At 37.8% G+C, this 21,715-nt stretch overlaps 1 protein-coding gene across 8 annotated transcripts in view; it reads right to left on the bottom strand.

Moving 5' to 3' along the window:
• STX17 (syntaxin 17) overlaps nt 1-16,546 on the bottom strand; it is a 67,593-nt gene extending 51,047 nt beyond the window's left edge. For all 8 annotated transcript variants that reach the window (XM_081803287.1, XM_081803288.1, XM_081803285.1 and 5 more), the window contains exons 1-3: nt 16,484-16,546; nt 8,419-8,604; nt 3,217-3,282 (exon numbers count right to left, since the gene is read on the bottom strand). In XM_081803287.1, coding sequence (XP_081659413.1) covers nt 3,217-3,282; nt 8,419-8,541 — 189 coding nt within the window. In that variant the 5' untranslated portion in view covers nt 8,542-8,604; nt 16,484-16,546. The remainder of the gene's footprint in view (nt 1-3,216; nt 3,283-8,418; nt 8,605-16,483) is intronic.
• Nucleotides 16,547-21,715: the final 5,169 nt, after the last annotated feature.

Below are 21,715 nucleotides of genomic sequence, written 5' to 3'. Positions count from 1 at the left end.
GGTATCAAGCCTTATATAAGGCTATCTTAATTAAGATAGTGCAGAACTTGATGGAGAAATAGACAAACTGACCAGTGGAACAGAAAGACCAGAAACAGATGCATACATATATGGAATTGTGATATGTAAACAGCACTGTAGAAATCAGTTAATAGTGAGAGACAACTCACTCTCTCTTGGAATAAAGGAAATTTTATTTGTATCTACTTTATATCATCAATTTCGGATGGATTAAGACTTAAATGTTAAAAGCAAAACATTTTAAAAATTCAATAGAAAATATAAGAAAGTATCTTCTTGATCTTAGGATAGAGAGCATTCTTTGAATAAGACACCCAAAGCATGACCATAAAACAAAAGATTGACAAATTAGACTATATTTAAATTAAGAACTGCTTTTCAACAAAGATGCTAGAATGAAAGTGAAATGATAGCTCTAATTATATATATCTAATAATGAGAAATCTAGAAAATCTATTATAACTGTTCATGAAATTGTCCAAAAATAAGTTTTACAAACTAGCAAAGAACTACCCTATACAGAAAATTCAGAGCATATATGAATAAAACTAAGCAAATACCTACATCTAAAAACAGTTTCAATCTCACTGTTTTAATGGCACACATAAATCTTTTGTGTCAGATGGAGATCAATAATGTAAATATATATATATTCTTTAATCAGTAAATAAAACACTTTGACCTGAGGTCAAACACTGAGACAATAACCATTGTCTCAATAAGTGATTTTTACTGACCTATTGAACAGTGAAGATGGTAAGAAATCCTAGTCATAATAATCTCACTGACATTTAAGTGCTTAACACCATTCAATAAACACTGAATCTTGCTGAACACCAGGTACTGTGGAATACACAAAGAGCAGACACACAATCCCTGATCTTCAGGTCTATAACCTAGTTAGCAAGCAGTAAAATACATATGTAAAGAGGTAAGTCAAATTTCTATCAGACCTCATGTCAATCTGTTTTTTTCCATCTCCACTATCTCTGTAATCTCTCCTAAAGAATCTCTTGCACTCATTTCACTCTATCCCAATCTATTCACTACACTGCAGCTATAGAAACCTTTCTGAGATGCAAGAAGACCACAGATGCACTCTTTGGAGAAACAAACTGTAGAGATTCAGAAACACCAGGCACAGGGCTAAAAGAGATTTATGTGAAAACCTGTACTGAACAATGAAAGCCTAGCAGCCTCACTTAGCCTGCTTCTATAACTGAAAAATAAGTGTCTACTTGCCCTAGGAGAATGAGGATTCTTCTCTAGAAAACTAAATCAGAACAAACCTCCAGCTACTGATATTTGGAGGTTCCTCCAAGGAAAAGGCCACGGTTTGCTGACTCCTGCAATTAAAGATAAAAAAAAACAAAAACAAAAAGCAGAGGAATAAATTATCAAATAATTTAAATTTCCCACCAGGTATCTCAGTTGGTTAAACACCCGACTCTTGATCTCTGCTCAGGTCATGATCTCAAGATCCTGGGATCACTGTGGAGCTCTGTACTTAGCAGGGGGTCTGCATTCTCTCTTCCTCCCTCTGCCCCTCCCCCTGCCAGTGCACACTCTCTAAAATAAATAAGTCTTTAAAAAATAATTAAATTTCCCAGAACTAATAAAGAACATAAGTTTTTAGATTGAAAGAGTCCAACACAAAGCACATCATGACCAAATTTGAGGACACCAGGGATTAAACAGATTACAAAAGCTCCCAAAGAGGGGAAAAAAAAAGATCTCATACAACAATTGGGAAATCAGGTATCAGCTTTATTAAGAGCAACACTAAACTAGAGAACCTTCAAATTTGAGAGAATTCCAACTAGAATTCTGTACCTACTGAAATTAGCAATCACACGAGAGGGGAGAAAAAGGGTATTTTTCAGAATCATAACAACATAAAAATTTACCTCCAAGGTACCCTTATTTAGAGAGCTACTAAAAGATGTACTCCAACAAAGCAATGGAGTAAACCAAAAATGACTAAGACATGATATCCAAGAAAACAGGGACCCAACACAGAAGAGCAGCTGAAGAAGTCCCAGAACAGCAGCTGTGCAACTAACTAAGTCCAGACTGGGACTGGGAACAGAGCTACAGGACGGAGTCTTCAGGATAAGGAATGGAACGTAGTATATTAGAGCATATGAAAATTATTATTGACAGCATGTAGCAGCGATGTGGAGCATTTAGAAAAAATTAACTACAAATACACAGAAAGCCAGGAAATAAAAAAAAGAGACAACTATTAACGTCATACAAAGCAAAGACTATACTATTTCATTATCTGGCTTAGAAGGAAACACTATCTTTATAATCAAAATAATGAAATACTTATAAGTTAACCAAAAATTACAATATGTCATTGTGTAAGGGGAAAGGAAGTACAAAAGCAGAGTAAAAAGCTAGATCTTCACCTATCATGGCAAGAAGAGATAATGCCCGAACCTGATTAATACCAGTCTACACATGATATTAAGGAATAAAGAGCTAAATACCAGGGAAAATGGCCAAAATGATTAAAAGTGGTTTCTTCCAAGTAGGACTTGGAGATGGAGAAGGGTAAGGTAAAGCCTTCTAACGTTATTTGGCTTTTAACTATGTAAATACATGATTTTTTAAAATTAATTTAAAATAATTAACATTTATTAAAAAGCCAATAGCTGCAAAAAATATTTGCAACACTATGTTACTGTAACAGTATTATAGACAGAAGAACAGTATCTTAAAATTATTAAAAACTCTTGCAAAAGACAACAGAATATATGCAGGGGACATGAACAGGAAATTTACAAAAGAAATATTACTATCCAAGGCACATATGAAAAAAACTTTTACCATTCAAAGCAAGAAAAAGAAAAACTCCAGATTAAAACAACAAAGCAACATTATTTTAACTACTAATCAGCAAAATTTTAAGGAATGGGTAATACTAATGGTGGTAAGGTTTTTGGAAAATGCGATGATTTTGAGTGTAAGTTGATACATTGTTTCTGGAGGAAATTTTGGTAATATGAATCAGAATCTTAAAAATATGTATGACATTTGATTCAGTAAATCCTGCTAAAAATGCACCATTAAAGAAATAGTTACAAATATGCATAAAAGGATCCAACCACAAGGGTAGTTATTTTAACAAAATTTTCTTAAGACTGCCTTTTCCATATTGATTTACTAGAAACAATGTAATAGCCTTACCTGAACTGTACGTCCTGCATTGATATGCTCTTCATGCAACTTATCCCAGATTCTGCACCTTTGGTACTATACAAAAGAGAGGAAAGGTACAGTTTTTTTTTAATCACTAAACTTATTACTTCTAGTTACCCCAAAAATTCCCACTCACCTAACCAAACTTAAACATACCAGCTAAAGTTATTGACTTAATAGTGGCAGCTAACTGTCCAATGACAATATAAGTAGGAAATTTTCAAAAACATTACATACAAAATTCTGGCAAATGGTAAAGCAAATAAATTTATTTTGCTGAAAAAAGACAGTGTACTCTGTCTTGCAAATTCTTTGGAGATGAAAAAAATAATGAGAATGTAAAAGAATGAAAAATAAAAGGATTAAGAGCGTTCATGAGATATTATTTATGAAGAATTTTAAAAGTTTGTCAATGATAGTGTCAAGTATTAAAAATAAAATCTGACTTTGAGAAAAAGTAATATTGATACTGCAGACTAGAAAGTACACAAAAATGAGAATGAACATTTAATATACATGCTTCAGTTTTTACTAAGGCAATGTTTAGCTTTCAGAGTTTCAACCAAGAATTCTTCATTTGACAGGAACCATAGCAAAATGTGGTAACATTACGGCACAATACTTATATAGAATATAAACATCAACACCAAACATCACATACTATTTTTGGTTGAAATAAAAAATCCAAATAATTAATGTTAGGAGGTAAGTGTATCACTGGTATAGTATACATCGAAAGAAAAAAAAAATCAACCTAGAAATACTGTGAAAGGACAGAAACATGAAAATGTCCCATGTAAGGGCACGTGGGTGGCTCAGTTAATTAAGCATCCAACTCTTGATTTCAGCTCAGGTCATGACCTCAGGTCATGAGATCAAGCCCCCTGATGGGCTCCTCGGGAGTCTGCTTGAGATTTTCTCTCTCTCTCCCTCTCCTGCTAGTTCCTTCTCTCTCTCTCTCTAAATAGATAAATCTTAAAAAAAAAAAAAAAAAAGAAGTCCTTCAGGCTGATGGAAAAATGATACCAGAGAGAAACCTGGCTCTACTCAAAGGAATGAAGAGCACTGAAAATGGTACATATAAAACGTTTTATGGGGGACGCCTGGGTGGCTCAGTTGGTTAAGCATGGGGACTCTTGATTTTGCCTCAGGTCATGATCTCAGGGTCATGGGATCGAGCCCCACCTCAGGCTCCGCGCTGAGTGCACAGTCTGCTTAAGACTTTCTCCCTCTCCCTCTGCCCCGACTCTCTCTCTCTCTCTAAAATAAATAAAATCTTTAAAAAGACTCTCTCTCTCTCTCTAAAATAAATAAAATCTTTAAAAAAAAAAAAGGTTATTTTATTTTATTTTAAAAATCTCTTCGAAAGAAAACTGTTTAAAACAAAAATAACAACAATGTATTGTTGGGTAATAACATACACAGAAGCAAATTATATGACATTAATACTATAAAGACCTTGGAAGTGTATTATTATAAGTTTCTTATACATGAAGTGATCAAAGTGAGTGTTTTATATATATATATATAACAAATCAATGAGACTGATTAGGTTTGATTTTGTACCCTATAGTTTGTGCTTCATACCTAACCTGGACAGTCCATGCCACTCATTTCACACTTAATTATATGTCACTATTATTCTCTGAACATTACCTAATTTATTTCCTTAACTGGACTGTATACTTCTTGAGGATTAGAAATCTAATTTTTTATGAACTTTTCAGTGCTAACAACAAAAGAAACAGCAAACACCAACACTTAGGAAAAGCTGACATACATTTATTTCTTGTAATTAATGACTTCCCTTCTCATTAAGCCTGGAAGATTGAACACAAGCATTTATCTCTGCTCTTTCTAAAACCCAACTAAAATGGCAATAAAGAACTTTAAAAGGTATACATTCATGAGAGTCATAAAAATACAATAGAAGGTATCAGTTGACAAGAAATTTTAACAAAATTTTAGAAGCTGGAAGGATTACAGACATGTTGCAACGGACTTCGAAGATCTGAGAAAGCTACACCATGAGGCTGCAGAAGGGGTGAGTGGTGTGGGAGAGGCAGAGTGACAAACCAACAGGCACACCACCACTCCCGAAAGACTCAGTAACCAGAACTACCAGCTAGTCAGGAGGATGTGTACGGTGGGGCGGAAGGATTGGCTGAAAGTTTATGTAAGGAAGAGGTACTCTACCAAATGCTCTCTGCAGGCCCAAACAACTACACTGCCCCTATCACCACAGAAGACCACGTTCCAGAAAAGGATCTTGTGGTTCCCCATTAAAACAGATCCTTCACCTGCTCACCCCTCCAGGTAACAAGACCCCACCTACTTCCTGCTACACACACAAATACCTTCCAATTAGCACTCCTGAATATCAACAGCTAGCCAAGCAATGCCCATAATACTGCAGGCTGACACAAAGAAGAAAAGAGGGAGGTGGGGGGAGAGAAAGTAAGAAATAAATTTAAAGGGGAAGAAAGAATAAAGAAACTCAGGGAAAACAAAGAAGCAGATAAAAACTTAAAAAATAATAATAAAACCACCAGAGAGATGCTATGATACTGCATCCATGAAACAACAGGAAGATTCTCTTTAAAAGAGAAAAAAGAGAAGTGACAGAAAAAAGAACATAGCAAAAATATGATTCTCGTTATTTCATCTTAGCTAGAATCTGGATGTAATAGCTGAGGTTGGAGCTGCTGTTTTACATGCAAGATAGAAACAAGTTGAGGATCAGAGAGCAGGATAAAAAGAGCCTGGGTCTTTATTGACTGCTGAGCTGCCACTGCAGCCCGGAGTGTCTCTGTAACTATGAGCGGTTAAAAATAAAGCAAAAACAAAAAAGGTCTATCTGATTTAATACACTATTTCAGGGTTTTCTGCCACTTGTACTTTAACCATATACTAGCACAGTACATGCTACACAGTAAGTTTTCTCCTAACCCTACAATATGAAACAAAGAAAATCATGTTCCAAGCATATGATCTTGTTTCTATTAACTATGCTTAAGCCTATCTTACGTTAGCCAAGAAAGCTGAATGCTAACACTTCAAATTTCAGCACTGCATTCTAATCAAGTCTATCATGTGTAATAAAATGTAATGCTGAAGGACCTATGGAATACAGTCCCAGGTGTCCACAGCACACTACTCTCATTGTTTAAGGATGTTGCAGAATCACTCCACCAAGGCTTACCTTCAATTTCCCCTCAGTGTGACTTTCTTCTTTTAAATTCATATTGGATGACTGATGGCTAACATAATAAATATTTTATCTTTCTACACCCTTCCCCCAGGAAGAATATGCCTTTTTTAAAGTGAGGCACTGTCAAACACCTGGAGTCCAAACCTAGTTCTTAACTCTTTTGTCCACAGTGAACACGGCAGCTTTTAAATGTTTCTACCTAAAAAATCACTTTCATAGTAAAACTAGAAATCCTAGAGACAGTATAATGATCAAGAATACAGAATAAAACACAGATCAGCATGAGTTTGCTTAGCTTCAGACATCACCTATACTGTAAATTGTAACTATTCTGACATTGTCTAAAAATTTCACATTAAGTAAAAGTTTCACAAAATGCTAAAGGAAAAATGTTATGGCAGAGAAAGATCAATATAACTCTGGAATAATTTTCTTATGAAGTTTGGTACAACTAACCAAATCAATAATAAATCCTTTCCTATCCCCACCTTCCTTGTTCCCAGGGTTCTGGCTTTTCCATTGATGACTGACTGGGTGGTACATGTGGCTAGGATCTGAGGGTATGACTGCAGGCACTTTATACAGAATAAGTAAAAGAAATGGGAAATCTAAGACATGCCAAACCTCAAAGGTAATATTGGGCAATAAAGGAAAGAAATTATCTTAATAGACCGTAGTCCACCTATGTCTAACTTTCAGAATCAATTCATCTGCCAAATTCTAGTCATCTTTGTAACTGAGCGCTTTGATATAAGCTCAGGACTTTAAAACACACCTTACCAACCTGCCACCCAGATATGATCAACCAAAGTAAACAACTCAATTTCTATATTGTTATAGTGCTGAAAGAACGAGGCTTTCTCATTAATCAAAGCATGGAGCCCTGTAATTTGTTTCTGCTCATGACAAGAAAAACCAGTTTACCAGAAAACTCTCCCACCCTAAAAAGTCACAGTACTTACTGTCTACGAATAAACAAAAACTTAAGAGATGACAAAATAGCAATTGTGGATTCCAGATAGCTTCATACTTGCATTGAAATTTTCATCTTAATATTCCTGGTACTTATTTTCTATACTTTTTGGAAAGACTTAAATACTAGGAAAACAGATGGTATCTATGGGGGGAAAAAAAGCTGACACTTCTTAGTTGTATAAGGTACTCAGGTGACGGTGACAAATACTGTTTATACTGAAAGGCTTAATGACCACTTCCACCCCACCCCCCACCGCGAAAAATTAATGGAGGGCCACACAGCTTAAAATTTATACTGGGGAGGTCTTTTTGAAGGAGCAAATCCTACTGACCTACAGCAAATAAAACAATATAATCTGCCAAGTCAATGCTCAGTACTCAGTAAACCTGATGTTCCCATGAATACCACAACTATTCCACCAGACGCTGGCCAGTCCAGGTTCTATGCAACCTTCACCATGATCCATGAGACTAGTTCTTCCCTCTATCTATTTCCTAAACTGACCTCTAGGTGGTATTTCTCAATTTGGGGCTTTCCTCAAAGGGAAGAAGTCAATTTGGGAAATTCCCTCATATCACACAATGATTTACCTCTTTACTCTATGTGCACCTGAAGAGGATAGGAGTTACTGACAGACACCAAAGTTGAAAAAACTTGCCATGCGGTGAATGAAATTAAGGCAGGCCCATTAGCCAAAGTTCACTGCCTTCACATTATGGTGCACTATCAAACAATTTGTATTTTAATTATTAACTGCCTAAAAGGTCAGTATGTACAACTTAAAAGGTATAGTTTCTATTCTTATATCCCTCCCTAAAAAAGGAATAAGATGAGGTATATTTGTAAAACGAAAACCCAGATGAAAAAATGAATGTTACTAAATCAAGAGGAGATGGATGTTTTACCAAAGCCTCTTATCTAATATTCTAAATTTAGCTGAAATGCACAAATATAAATCAGAATTCGCAACTGTTTCTTGTGGTAGGAAATGAAAAAAACCCACCTTCTCAATATTTATCTGGTGCTTTCTTAGCCTCTCCAGGTCTGTTGGGATTACTATCTTAATGAATTTCTGGATAGCTGGTTCAAGACGCCGTAATTTCACTTTTTCTTCATCTTCAGACATCCTAAAAAAATATTGTGTCACTTCTACTTGCAGCAACTGTCTTCTCCACTCACATAGAAAAATCTAAAAGGGAAATATTTAAGAATGTTTTTAATCAGTTTCTATTATTTTTAAAAGCCAACAATTAAGTAATTTTATAATTTATTCTAAATATATATTTCAACTTAATTCTGAACTTGGCTGACTTTTTTTTTTAAGATTTTATTTATTTATTTGACAGAGAGAGACACAGCGAGAGAGGGAACACAAGCAGGGGGAGTGGAAGAGGGAGAAGCAGGCTTCCCGCGGAGCAGGGAGCCCGATGCGGGGCTCGATCCCAGGACCCTGGGATCCTGACCTGAGCCGAAGGCAGACGCTTACCAACTGAGCCACCCAGGCGCCCCTTGGATGACTTTTTTAAGAAACCTTTATTTTGAAACCTTTCTTTCTACAGACGTATATGCACTTTAAAATGGTTAGAAAATACAAAAAAGAGGATAAAATAAAATCAATCATCTCTCTTTTCATGTCTTTCCAGGTTCTTTTCCAAATAACATATACACTTAAATACCTTTTTTTATTTTTAAACCATGAGTTTACTGTCCAAGTTTTCATTTCCCAATGTATCTTGGACAATGACTAACCTTTTTTAAAAAGATGTCAAATGGCAAAATCAAAAGAAAAAATTTCATAACATTTCTGCTTGTATCAAATTCCATTTGACCTCATAATTTAACTATGTAATTATATACTTCAAATATTTAACATCATATGCAACTCTTCTCATTGATGTCCTTTAAACTGTCTCTTCCCTTTCTTACAGCGTGATTAGTGTTGTCTGCAACCAATACAAATAACCAGTGACAGAGCTGGAATAAGAATCCAGGATTCCTGAGAGTACAATCAAATGCTTTTTCTTTTTTTTTTTAAAGATTTTATTTATTTGAGAGAGAGAGACACAGCGAGAGAGGGAACACAAGCAGGGGGAGTGGGAGAGGGAGAAGCAGGCTTCCCGCCGAGGAGGGAGCCCGATGCGGGGCTCGATCCCAGGACCCTGGGATCATGACCTGAGCCGAAGGCAGAGGCTTAATGACTGAGCCATCCAGGCGCCCCTCAAATGCTTTTTCTAATTCACCAATAGTTTCCTACCAGTGTTCCAAGATGTCCAACTGTATGCCTTTGGGGCCAGGGTACGTGAGGGTAGAGGACAGCAAGTGAGCAGGCTCCAGGACCCCATGCCTGCTTCAACTGGAGAAAATTTACTTATATCTACTTCATAAATTTGTGCATATTAGATTTTACATCAATAAAGGGCTCCACTGTTTAAGCTTGAAAACCACTGTTGTGCAACCTTGCTTTCATGCCATCTCATTAGCCCACAACCTCCCCCGTATTTAAAAAAAAAAAAAATTGACTATGTTAATCCCAATGGGCTATGGGGTCTTAAACCAGGGTCCATACAAACAGACATTCGCAAATACACTTTATGGAGTCCCTGAATCTTTATGAATAATTGTGAATGTATTTTTGAGTTATTTCAGAGGACAGAGTCCATTGCTTTTATGATATTAAAAAAAAAGACATCACTGCAGAAGCATTAAGAACTATAAATCTAAATAATGTTGTTTCTCTTTCTTTCACAGTTGAAAATCTTGAAGTGTTGGTTATACACACTATCTCATCAACTTAGTAACTTGGTTTTTATGTTTAATCTTGAAAGCAAAAAAGGGAAATCTCCACACACCAAAAATAGAGTTCAACAGCTACAGTAGTGAATGGGAATTGGAGATACCTAGAGAAGTTCATTGCCGAGAGTCCACAGACCCAACACAACAGGAAAATTCATAGCTAAGGAACTAAAGATAATAATCTAAAAAGAAGATTAAAATAATTACAGTTAAAAATATTCAAAGATATAAAGGAACAGAATCCTTTTAAAAATTAGATAATACTATAAAATAGTAGTAGGCTAATCTGAAAAACCAAGTACAAATTGAGAAATAAAAACCTCAAAAATGGATTAAACAATAAACTATGTAGCAGAAGGGAGAATTATTGATTGGAAAATTATCAGAACACAGAGGAATGAAGAGATGAAAAACATAAAAGATAAAATGAGAAGCTCAATAACAAATAAGAGTCCCGTAAGAGAAGAATAAAGAAAGTGGTGAAAAGGCATTATTCAAAGGGAACATGCTGAGAATTAAGATGCAAGACCTCAAATTGAAAATGCACATAAGCCCCAAGTGGCATAAATTAAAAAAAAGATTTACCAACACATGGTAGGGAAATTGCAGAACGTGAAGGGCAAACAAAAAAATCTTAAAAAAAGCAAACCAGAGATAAAGATAAACTAAAGCAACAAAAGCAGCAAACTTTTCATCAAAGCAAGATATCAAAAGACAGGAATATCCTCAAGGTGCTGAGAGAGTTGGTATATACCCAGGTAAATATTATTCAGAAGTGAAGGCAAAATAATCATTTTCAGACATAACAGAGTTTATAAGCAAGCCCCCTCATTAAAAGAACAACTAAAAGGCACACTTTAACAATAAAATAAACCCAAAGGAGATGAATGCCAAGGAGCTATGAATATGATAAAGCATACTATTACTGGGCAGATAAATGAATGAATGAAAGAAAGGATTTATTTTGAATACTCTGATCAAATATAATACAAATCTTTCCATGTAAATTACTATTTTTCTACAATACATCTTTTATAGCAGCATAGTGTTACATTACATAGATGCTCCATAATTTAACCAATCATCTATTGTTGGCTATTTAGGTTGTTCCCAATTTTCCACTATTACATACTGCACTACAGTGTAATTACCCTTCTTACCCCTTCTTACACATAAATCCATACTACCATCTATGATGTTTCTTCAAAATAATTAGAAATCAAATAGGCACACGCATTTTTTTAAGGCTTTGATACCAAATGTCCCAAAAGGTTGTGCCTGTTTACATACCCACTAGCAACATATCAAAATATCCAATTACCCATATTCCCACCAATACATGGTACTATCATCCTCCTTAGACCTTCAAAAATGGTGTCTAATTATTGTTTTATTTTGCATTCCTTAAATTACTGGTGGCATTGATTCATTAGCCATTTGCATTTCTTATGAACCGCCTGCTAGTGCTATGTACCTATTTTACTACAGGGGATATCTTTTCCTTATTATATTTAACATATATATATATATATATATATATGACTCATAAATTATCAATTATTTGTCTCAGAATGTTCCCAGTTTATGATATTGCTTGCATTTTTTTCTACCATGCAGGTTATATCCCATAGGAAGATTATCTTTTTATCTACCATCATTCCGGTTTTTTTTTTTTTTTTACCATACCTGGTTTTCAATAGATGCTGATGGAACTAAAATATTTCTTCACACATCCCTTCATCATTTCTAATCCCATCATTCCAAACAATGCAATATGCACAGCACCTTACAAGTGTCTTAACTGGCCTGCCTTTAGACTCTTTCCCATCTCCAATTTTTCCTCACAGATTACCACCAAGTAACATACCGAAAACACCATTTGCAACATGCTACTCCTCTGAACAAAAACTTCCTAGAGTTCTCTATTATTTGAATAAGAAAATACAATGTTCGTAAATAGACCCACATAATCTAAGTATTATCACCCAATCTCTACTTTTGGCTTTGCAATGATGCGCTCTGTCTAGATGCCCTTTTATACCCCATTTGCCTCTAAAATTTATGTATCATTTGATATACAACTCTAATGATTGTCTTCTCCACTAATCAGTTTATAGTATACGTAACAAAACAAATTATAACAAATTATTAGATATCTGACTTGTTTGCACTGTTCCCCTACGCTATGATGATAGATTTTTTCAGTTCCAAAAGTGGTATTTCCAGTCAGAGTTATGCATGATTCTGCCCCTCACCTTTTTGTGTCCAAGGAAAACCTACTGCCTCATAAGGATCATCTATCAGGGAAGACATTCTGCCCCAAGAACCTCCCAAGAGACTTTTCCAACTCTTGGTCTCCTTCTGGCCAGTATTTTTTTCTTCTCTCCACCATTTCCATTTTTATAAAATTATAATAAAATGCCTACATACACTAACATAAGAACATAACATTCAAATAATTGCATAAATCGTGATGTTACCGAAACAGAAAGTTGTCCAGCAGTAGCTCCAATCATAAAATAGCTCAAATAAGTTTGTAAGTTGTTAAAGGAAGGTATGTAATCCAATATACAAAACGTGGTGTTAAAATATAATTGAAAAACAAGTAAACGTATTTCAGCATTTCTTGATTTTTCAGTCAAAAAACTAGAACATATTTCTGATATGACAAAAATAAAAAATACATTTACATTAACATCACAACTGTGTAAAATAGGCCTATGAAAAAGACAAAACACAAAAAAAATGCCTAATTTCCCAAACTTCTGTAGAGTTGATTTCCTTGTAACTTTTTTTTTTTTAAGTGTAATGGAATATTTGGGGTGATAGAATAGTTCTGCGTCCGGCGCCTGGGTGGCTCAGTCGTTAAGCGTCTGCCTTCAGCTCGGGTCATGATCCCAGGGTCCTGGGATCAAGCCCCGCATCGGGCTCCCTGCTCAGTGGGAGGCCTGCTTCTCCCTCTCCCACTCCCCCTGCTTGTGTTCCCTCTCTCGCTGTCTCTCTCTCTCTGTTGAAAAATAAATAAAATCTTAAAAAAAAAAAAAAAGTTCTGTGTCATGACAGTGGTGGTAGATACACAATTATATGCATTTGTCAAAACTCACAGAAGTGTACATTACAAAGAATGAATTTTTGAAGACTAAAAAACAAAAACAAAATGTGAAGGAACACAAAATGGAACACGAACTAATAAAAACAAAACTGTATTACCAATGAATAGCATAACCACACTGAAAGTAGGGGAAGAAAATAATTAATCTAGGTAACTCTGGAAAACACTATTTTAACTGGATACCACAAGGCTAAAGACAAAAAGAACTACACACAGTTTTCTAATAAGCAAATTTGTTTTTTATAGGAGTATGGGTTACAAATCCTGAAAATCCTTTATGTGTATATGAGAATTGAGCAAATAAAATATTTTGTAGAACACGAAAGCCAGATTTCTGTCAACAGAAGAAGTAACAAATAAGGGGCATGACTAGAATGAACCCTGTGGTGTTGGTTTACAAATGGAACTCTCAGAATGAATTTTTTTTTTAAATATATATACACAGATATAGGAGTACATATACACAAATACAAAAACAAATTTTGTGTATGCATGGGTGTGTGTGTATCCATGGATTATGTGTATATATATGTACATAGCTAAGAAATATATATTTTCAAATAAACATAATATAAATAAGTAAAATATTTAATATTTTATAATTACGTAAATATATAATAAATATAATATAAAATGTTTTATTTATTGGGACGCCTGGGTGGCTCAGTCGGTAAGCATCTGCCTTCGGCTCAGGTCATGATCCCAGGATCCTGGGATAGAGTCCCGCATCGGGATCCCTGCTCAGTGGGGAGTCTGCTTCTCCCTCTCTGCCTGCTGCTCCCTCTGCTTTGTGCTCTCTCTCTCTAATAAATAAAAATAAAATCTTTAAGAAAAAAAGATTTTAAAAAATGTTTTACTTATTTGTAAAGGACAAATATTTATTAAAAAATATGTATTTATATATATTCCTGTCTTCCGCCAGGAACCACAAACATTACTCCAGTAGCAACGAGCACACCTAGTGCCCTGATCTTGGTGTTTAAGTACCACTCTCCAAAAAAGGAAACCAGGGGCCCTTGGAGAAATGGTTGATTCCAGGGCTGGGGCAGGGAAAACACAAGATAAGCCTGGAACATCTTATGGTGCCAGAAAATAAGGAAGTTCTCAAAAAGTGATGGAGGCCTGTCAAAAGGAAGCAACCTGAAAAAACTCCCAAGGGACAAAGCTGGAACAAAAACATTGAGATAATATAAATAACAAAAATAACCAATAGTAAAATAAATGAGTCCATACTGATACAAAAAAATAACTGAATAAATAAATAGGAAGGGGAAGCTCTTCCTTAAAGAAGTCCAATTAATAAAAGGAGGAGGAAATGAGGGAAACAGAAAATCACCATTAGAACATCAAAGTAATAATCACTGAAGGCAAGATCCACCAATGAATGGTAAAATCAGCAAGTGAAACTTTGAGGAGAAACAAGATATTTTCATAGTTTAGAAACTCTCCCAAGATATCTGATTCATTGTCAAGGGAAAAGTAGTAAATTTAGAGAATCCTAGCAGACACCATCCTTAACCAAGTGATCAATAGTAATATCAAAAGCAGTGTGTTATAACATGAACCCCTCATACGATGAACTGAGAAGGGTACGTCCACTTCTGTGATATCAACAAAAATGCATAACCTTAATCTAATCTTAAGAAAACATCAGATAAGGGGCGCCTGGGTGGCTCAGTTGGTTAAGCGACTGCCTTTGGCTCAGGTCATGATCCTGGAGTCCCGGGATCGAGTCCCGCATCAGGCTCCCTGCTCAGCAGGGGGTCTGCTTCTCCCTCTTCCCTCTCGTGCTCTCTGTCTCTCATTCTCTCTCTCTCAAATAAATAAATAAAATCTTTAAAAAAAAAAAAAAAAAAAAAAAAGAAAACATCAGATAAAACCTAACTGAGGGACACTCTACAAAATAATTGACCAGAATTCTTTGCAAGTGTCAAGATGAGGAAAGACAAGAAAAGACTAAGGAGCCATGCCAATTAAATGCAATGTGGGATCTTATATTGGATCCTGGAACAGAAAGAAAAGGACATTAGTATAAAAAATTATGAAATCTGAAAAAGGTGGTAGTTTGGTTAACAGAATTGTACCAATGATATTTTCTAATTTTTGATAATTGTACTATAGTTCTATAAGGCGTTAACATTAAAGGAAGCTATAGAGAGCTCTCTTACTTTTTCAAGTTCTCTGTACTTGTAAAATTATTTCAAAATAAAAAGGCTTTCTAAAAACGTCTGATGTTTCACAGAAGACAGCTCAAACATTTTGAAGAATTGCACTAACACTTGCGGACGCCGGGGTGCCAGGTGCTCTACAAACTACCCTTTAGTGCTTAGAACTACTATCAGCTGAGTACCATTAATACTCCTGTTTCCCGTGAGGAAAAAGTACTGGGAGGTTCACAACATTACTTAGATTATTTATAAGTAAAAAGCCCCATTTCTCAGAAAACGTCCCAAACTGCCAGCAACCTTCCGCCCTCCCCCCAAAAGCGATGAACACCGTCCATCAGCCTAGAGATCCCACATGTCCTCCCAGTGGTGGCCCCGAATGTCCTCAGGCACGTCTCCCCGTGCTTCTGACTGGGGGACGGGGCACTGACTTTGGAAAGAAAAGTCCCGGCCCTTGATCCTCGCAAATGGTCCCTTTTCCAAGCCCTCCGATTCCGAATTTATTTAGGAGGGAGTCAGATGCGGGACCTTCCAGAACCACCTCCCGGTCTCTGGCTCCGGTCCTCCCCTCACTGCCCCCGAGCCTCGCGTCACGCCTCGCAGTGTCGCCCACGGCGCCCCTGGGCCACAAGCACCAGACGCCCCCACCAGAGAACGGCTGCACGGGCGGTCTCGGACCACGCAGCCGGGCGACCCTGACGACCTAGGGCCCACATTGCGTCACGGGCAGGGCAGGTGCAGGAAACTTTCCCACCCCGCGACCCCAGGAGGCCGCCGCGCTCGCCCTGTCGGCGGCCTCCCAACACCCGCTTCGACAAGGGCTTCCAAAAACGAAACCGCCACTTCTTGGAGCCGGGAGGAGCCCTCAAAGCGCTCGCACGCCGGACCCGATACCGGGCTTCCCGCCGGGAGCCTCCCCCGCGCGCGAGCTCAGCGCCCATGCCACAAAGCCCGTCAGGGCCTGACGCCCCCGAGGCAGCCTCCCGCAAACCCCTTACCTCCCGCCGGGGCGCTCGAGGCCGCTTGATGGCACGGCGCAGGCGCGGGCGCGACGGGGCGGGGCGTCGTGAGGGGCTGGGCGGGCTGGGCCACGCCCCCTCCCGGCCCTTTTGGGCCCTACGGGGCGTGGCACCCACGCCGTGACGGCTTCCCGCAGGGGGAATGATTTAAGAAATTGGTCATGGTTTGTGTTGTGAGGTTGCAACACTGGAGCCAGGAGGAGAGAGACCCACAATCACCTTTTAGGTTTTTGTGTTGTGTTTTTAGTATGACATAATTCACACATGCATAGCTTTCTACATTTTGCAAAGTTTTTCTGTCCATTTTCCCGTTTTAACAGGAATTTTATTGGCGGGCTGGCCATGTGTTCTAAGCTTTTTACACACGTAGAAACTGAAGCTCTGAAAGGTTGTGCCTTCTCCCATTCGTCCCAAAAACCCTGTGAGGTGAACAGGACACAAGTCTTAACAACCGTAACAGGCGCAGAAATTGAAGCTCAGACAAGTTATGATTTCCCTACCCGCCAAAGCTGGGGGAGTCCTTCACGCCACTGTCCTTATCCCAATTTTACTGATAATGACGCCGAGGTTAAAGAGTTTTAAGTGACTCACTCCAGTTCAGCCAGTTAGTAAAAGAGTTGGAACTCCACTAGGTTTCCTAATTTCCTTCTCAAGCTCTTCCAGTGACCAGCGGCTACCAATGACCAAGCAGACGGCTGGCTTTGATGCCCTGTCCGGGTCACATGACCTGACTTCCAGACCCACCCTTTCTTATGTGTTTGTGAATGTTCAGATGACTTGTTTAGAATGTATCCCCTGACAGTATTATCCTCAGAAGTCGTAAGAATGTTCAAGCCACGGCTCAGGAAACTCAGGTCTTAAGGTCTCCAGTGGAGCTGGAGTAGAGGTAGAAATTGTAGACTAAAGATTAGGGGCCTGTGAGAAAGTCTTGAAAAGCAATTTCTAAACTAAAGCAAAAATACCTAAGCAATTTGGAGATTCTTTGTGGGTATAATGAATGCTGATGTTTGTTTTACTCTAGGAATGAAAGGCTTATAAATGTTTAATTTTAAGAAGAAATATTAAAGTATTAAGCCATGTCATGGGAAAATGTTTTTCATGCAAAGGTCCGTTGAACAAGATCTTTTGAAATGAAGGTCATTCAAAATAAGTTCTGAAAACCTGCCTCAACTATAGTTGGGAGATGTGGCACTCAAGGACTCTAAATTTGAACCTAGCCTTCTAGGCTATTATCTGTATGTTTGCTATCATTTAGGTGTGTCAAGGTAGCAGGGTAAAGCTTTTTAATCTAACAGTTTGTTAGCTTGATTTATAATCTCTAAATATTTAAACATACAGTGTGTGTGGAACTCTTTGTTTTCATGCCTGGGGGCCCTGAGGTTGTCAGGGCAGGCCTGCTGCTACTAGCCAACATTTTCCCCAGGTCCTAACTGAAACAGGAAGGCAAAACTAAATAAAACAGTAAATACGTATATTTGAAAGAAAAAGGGAAAAAAATATTTTCACATATTAAGATTGCTGACTTGGAAATCCCAAAGGAAAGAATTAAAATTGAAGCGAAGTTCAGTAAGGTAGCTAGAGAAATGACTTTCCTAAATTGCCAATTTTACAATGTAGCAGGAGAAAAGACCACATTCAAAAATAGTAGAATCAAGTTTGTGTTTATAAGGAATTACAGGACCTATCTGAAGAATTAAGAATAATAGCTAAATGGGGTGAGGGTAGAGGGAAGAATTATAAAGGGTCATGAGGAAACTTTGGGGGTGATGGATATGTTCATTATCTTTATTGGGGTACTAGTTGCACGGGTTTATACATATATCAAAACTTACCAAATTGTACACTTTATTTTTTAATGCATTTTTTTAAAGATTTATTTATTTGAGAGAGAGAGAGAGAGAGAAAGCACGCACAAGCAGGGGAGGAGCAGAGGGAGAGAGAATCTCAAGCAGACTCCCCGCTGAGCATGGGGCTTGATCCCACAACCCTGAGATCAAGACCTGAGCCAAAACCAAGAGTCAGACTCTTAAACAACTGAGCCACCCAGGCGCCCCCCAAATTGTACACTTTATTTTTTTTTAAGATTTTATTTATTTATTTGACACAGAGAGAGAGACAGCAAGAGAGGGAACACAAGCAGGGGGAGCAGAAGAGGGAGAAGCAGGCTTCTGGCTGAGCAGGGAGCCCTGTGAGGGGCTTGATCCCAGGACCCTGGGATCATGACCTGAGCCGAAGGCAGACGCTTAATGACTAAGCCACCCAGGCGCCCCCCAAATTGTACACTTTAAATATGTGTATATGTGTTTACTGAATGTCAGTTATACCTGAATAAAGCTGTTTCTTGAGAAAAAGGTATATATTATTATTTGCTTAACACCTAGTACAGTTCTTGGAACATGAAAACATTTAAAAGACTAAGAAAATAATACATATTCACTGTATGAATTAAGAAATACTTTTTTTAGTATCACAGAGCAAGTATATGGAGAACCTGGGACTCAAATTCAGATTTGGCACAATAATAGAGACTTCTGAGGTTATCTTCCCAGCCTAGTCCTTTTCTGGGAACTGCCTTTCCAAGCCCGATCTGCAGGCTGTCAGCTATGAGCCTCTGGCAGCCATTTTGTACAAGTGTGAATGCATGCCCATGACCATAGTGAATTGGTCCAGGAGCAGACACCTGACTCAAACTGGAATAAGATACCTTTCCCAGGAATTTGTGATTCGGGCCTCAGGCTGACTGGTTTCTTGAAAGGAGAAAATGCTCACAGCAGAGCTCTTAGTGGCCCTGTTTTTCACTCCATAGACTGGTAAATCAGAGGAAGCCATGCTGCTCTTAGATCCTATTTGTAATTGTGGAGAGGTGAGTATAGGTATGTCCTATTTCATGGTTTTAAAAAAGTATTTTTGGTTTTGGGGGGGGTATTTTTTTTTACTACAGGTCATATTCAAAAAACTTTTTTTTTTTTTTAAAGATTTTATTTGTTTTTTAGAGAGCGAGCGAGAGAGAAACAGCATGAGAGGGGAGAGGGTCAGAGGGAGAAGCAGGCTCCCCGCTGAGCCGGGAGCCCGATGTGGGACTCGATCCCAGGACCCTGGGATCATGACCTGAGCCGAAGGCAGATGCTTAACCATCTGAGCCACCCAGGCGCCCAAAAAACATTTTTTTTTTAAGATTTTATTTGAGAGAGAGAAAGCGAACATGAATGGGGGGAAGGGCAGACAGAGAGGGAGAGGCAAACTCCCCACTGAGCAGGGAGCAAGCCTGAAGGCCCACCAGGATCATGACTTGAGCTGAAGGCAGATGCTTAACCTACTGAGCCACCCTCAAAAAACATTCAAAAGCCACTATCCTCACTAGGTTCTTTCTTGATCCATGAATTATTAAAACATCTACTGCAGTTCTGAATGCATTCTATTTCTTTGTGCATTCTATCAACCCAACCATCTTGGGAACCGAGATGAAGAAAGGTTAAAAATAAAGTAATATTAGTGGTTACCTTTGGGATGGCATTAACTGGGAGAGGGCATAAAGGAGCTTTCTAGGGTGCTGGAAATGTTCTATATATTGACATGGTGTGATTACATTTGTGAAAATTCATCAAGCTGTACACCTAAGATCTATGTACTTTATGTAAGTTATCCCACAATAAAAAAGGAAAATAAAGAGCTAGCAATTCTTGATTTAAAACAAACAAAACCTCTTAGTAAATAAGGAAATAGATACTTCCTTAATATTATTTATATTACCTCTCTCTGAGGTAGTGGTGAATTAGCAACAGTAATTCCTACCCTTGTTAAGGCCCTTCATCCCTTTGAAAATAAAATAAAAAGCCATGAAAGAGAGGGGGGGGCGGGAAATGTTTAGATGCACAAAAAAGAAACAGAGTTTGGAGCACATTCAAAGTCCTGGTTCCAGTTGACTTTAGTACTTAACCCTCTCTACTTCCTGCTTTACCGTCCCGTACCACCACCACCATACATGTACACACACACACCACATCCACCAAACAGTTTGTTCATGTGTATTACAGTTATAGAGACCTCATATCAAACCAAAAGGAGTAACCTCTGGGCATACAGTAACTCTGGAATTCTCCACTCATCAACCATTCCCCACAAAGGAATTTGATAATCATTTCACATGTAGAATATCTTAAATGCCCAGACATCTGCCTAGAAACCCCCCTACCCACCCCACTTTTTGTTCTTTTAATTACCATAATTATTCTCAAAACTTGGTGTGCCCAAGAATTATTGCATAAGGTAGTATTTATAAAACCATGTTTGATGGACCTTATGGGCAATTTAAACAATTTTCAAGGGTAATTTTAACTAATTTTTGCTTTATTCACTGACTTTAATTCCTCATAGCCACACCTCTCACTGTCCAACTCACCTTCCAAAGATGCAAATTTCTATTTGTAATGACAATGGTGATATCAATAGAGATGTTAAAGGATTTAAGTTCCCTGGTTAGCTTTCTATAAAAGACCAACCCTAAAGGCCCTCTTTGGCAACCCTGTTAGGACCCCTCTCACTCTTGAGAGCTTTTACTGTATCTTCACTTAATAAACTTCTATTGCTTTACTCACAAAACAAAACAAAACAAAACAAAACAAAACAAACCCAGTAAACATACTTAGCATTAGAATCAGGGGCGCCTGGGTGGCTCAGTTGGTTAAGCGACTGCCTTCGGCTCAGGTCATGATCCTGGAGTCCCTGGATCGAGTCCCGCATCGGGCTCTCTGCTCGTCAGGGAGCCTGCTTCTCCCTCTGACCCTCCCCCCTCTCATGTACTCTCTCTCTCTCTCTCTCATTCTCTCTCTCTCAAATAAATAAATAAAATCTTTAAAAAAAAAAAAAGAATCATATACTAAATGTTGTTTAAACTTCGGCAATTTGCAAGGCACCTTGAATTTTATAGTACCTTAGTTATTATTATCAGGAATGTCAGTTAAAAATCACATGATAGATAAGAGTGCCTGGATGGCTCAGTCGGTTAAGCATCTGACTCTTGATTTCAGCTCAAGTCATGATCTCAGGGTTGTGAGATTGAGCCTCGCATCGGGTCTGCACTGGGTGTGGAGCCTGCTTAAGATTCTCTCTCCCTCTCATTCATAAATAAATAAATTAAATAAACAAACAAACAAACTAGGTGTGGAGCCTGCTTAAGATTCTCCCTCTCATTCATTCATTCATTCAATCAAT

Source organism: Leptonychotes weddellii, chromosome 14, assembly GCF_054177405.1.
Source record: "Leptonychotes weddellii isolate Sample4059 chromosome 14, ASM5417740v2, whole genome shotgun sequence".
Lineage (NCBI taxonomy): Eukaryota > Metazoa > Chordata > Mammalia > Carnivora > Phocidae > Leptonychotes > Leptonychotes weddellii.
The sequence above is the reverse complement of the archived record's forward strand: the minus strand, read 5'-3'. Positions and strand labels throughout refer to the sequence as shown.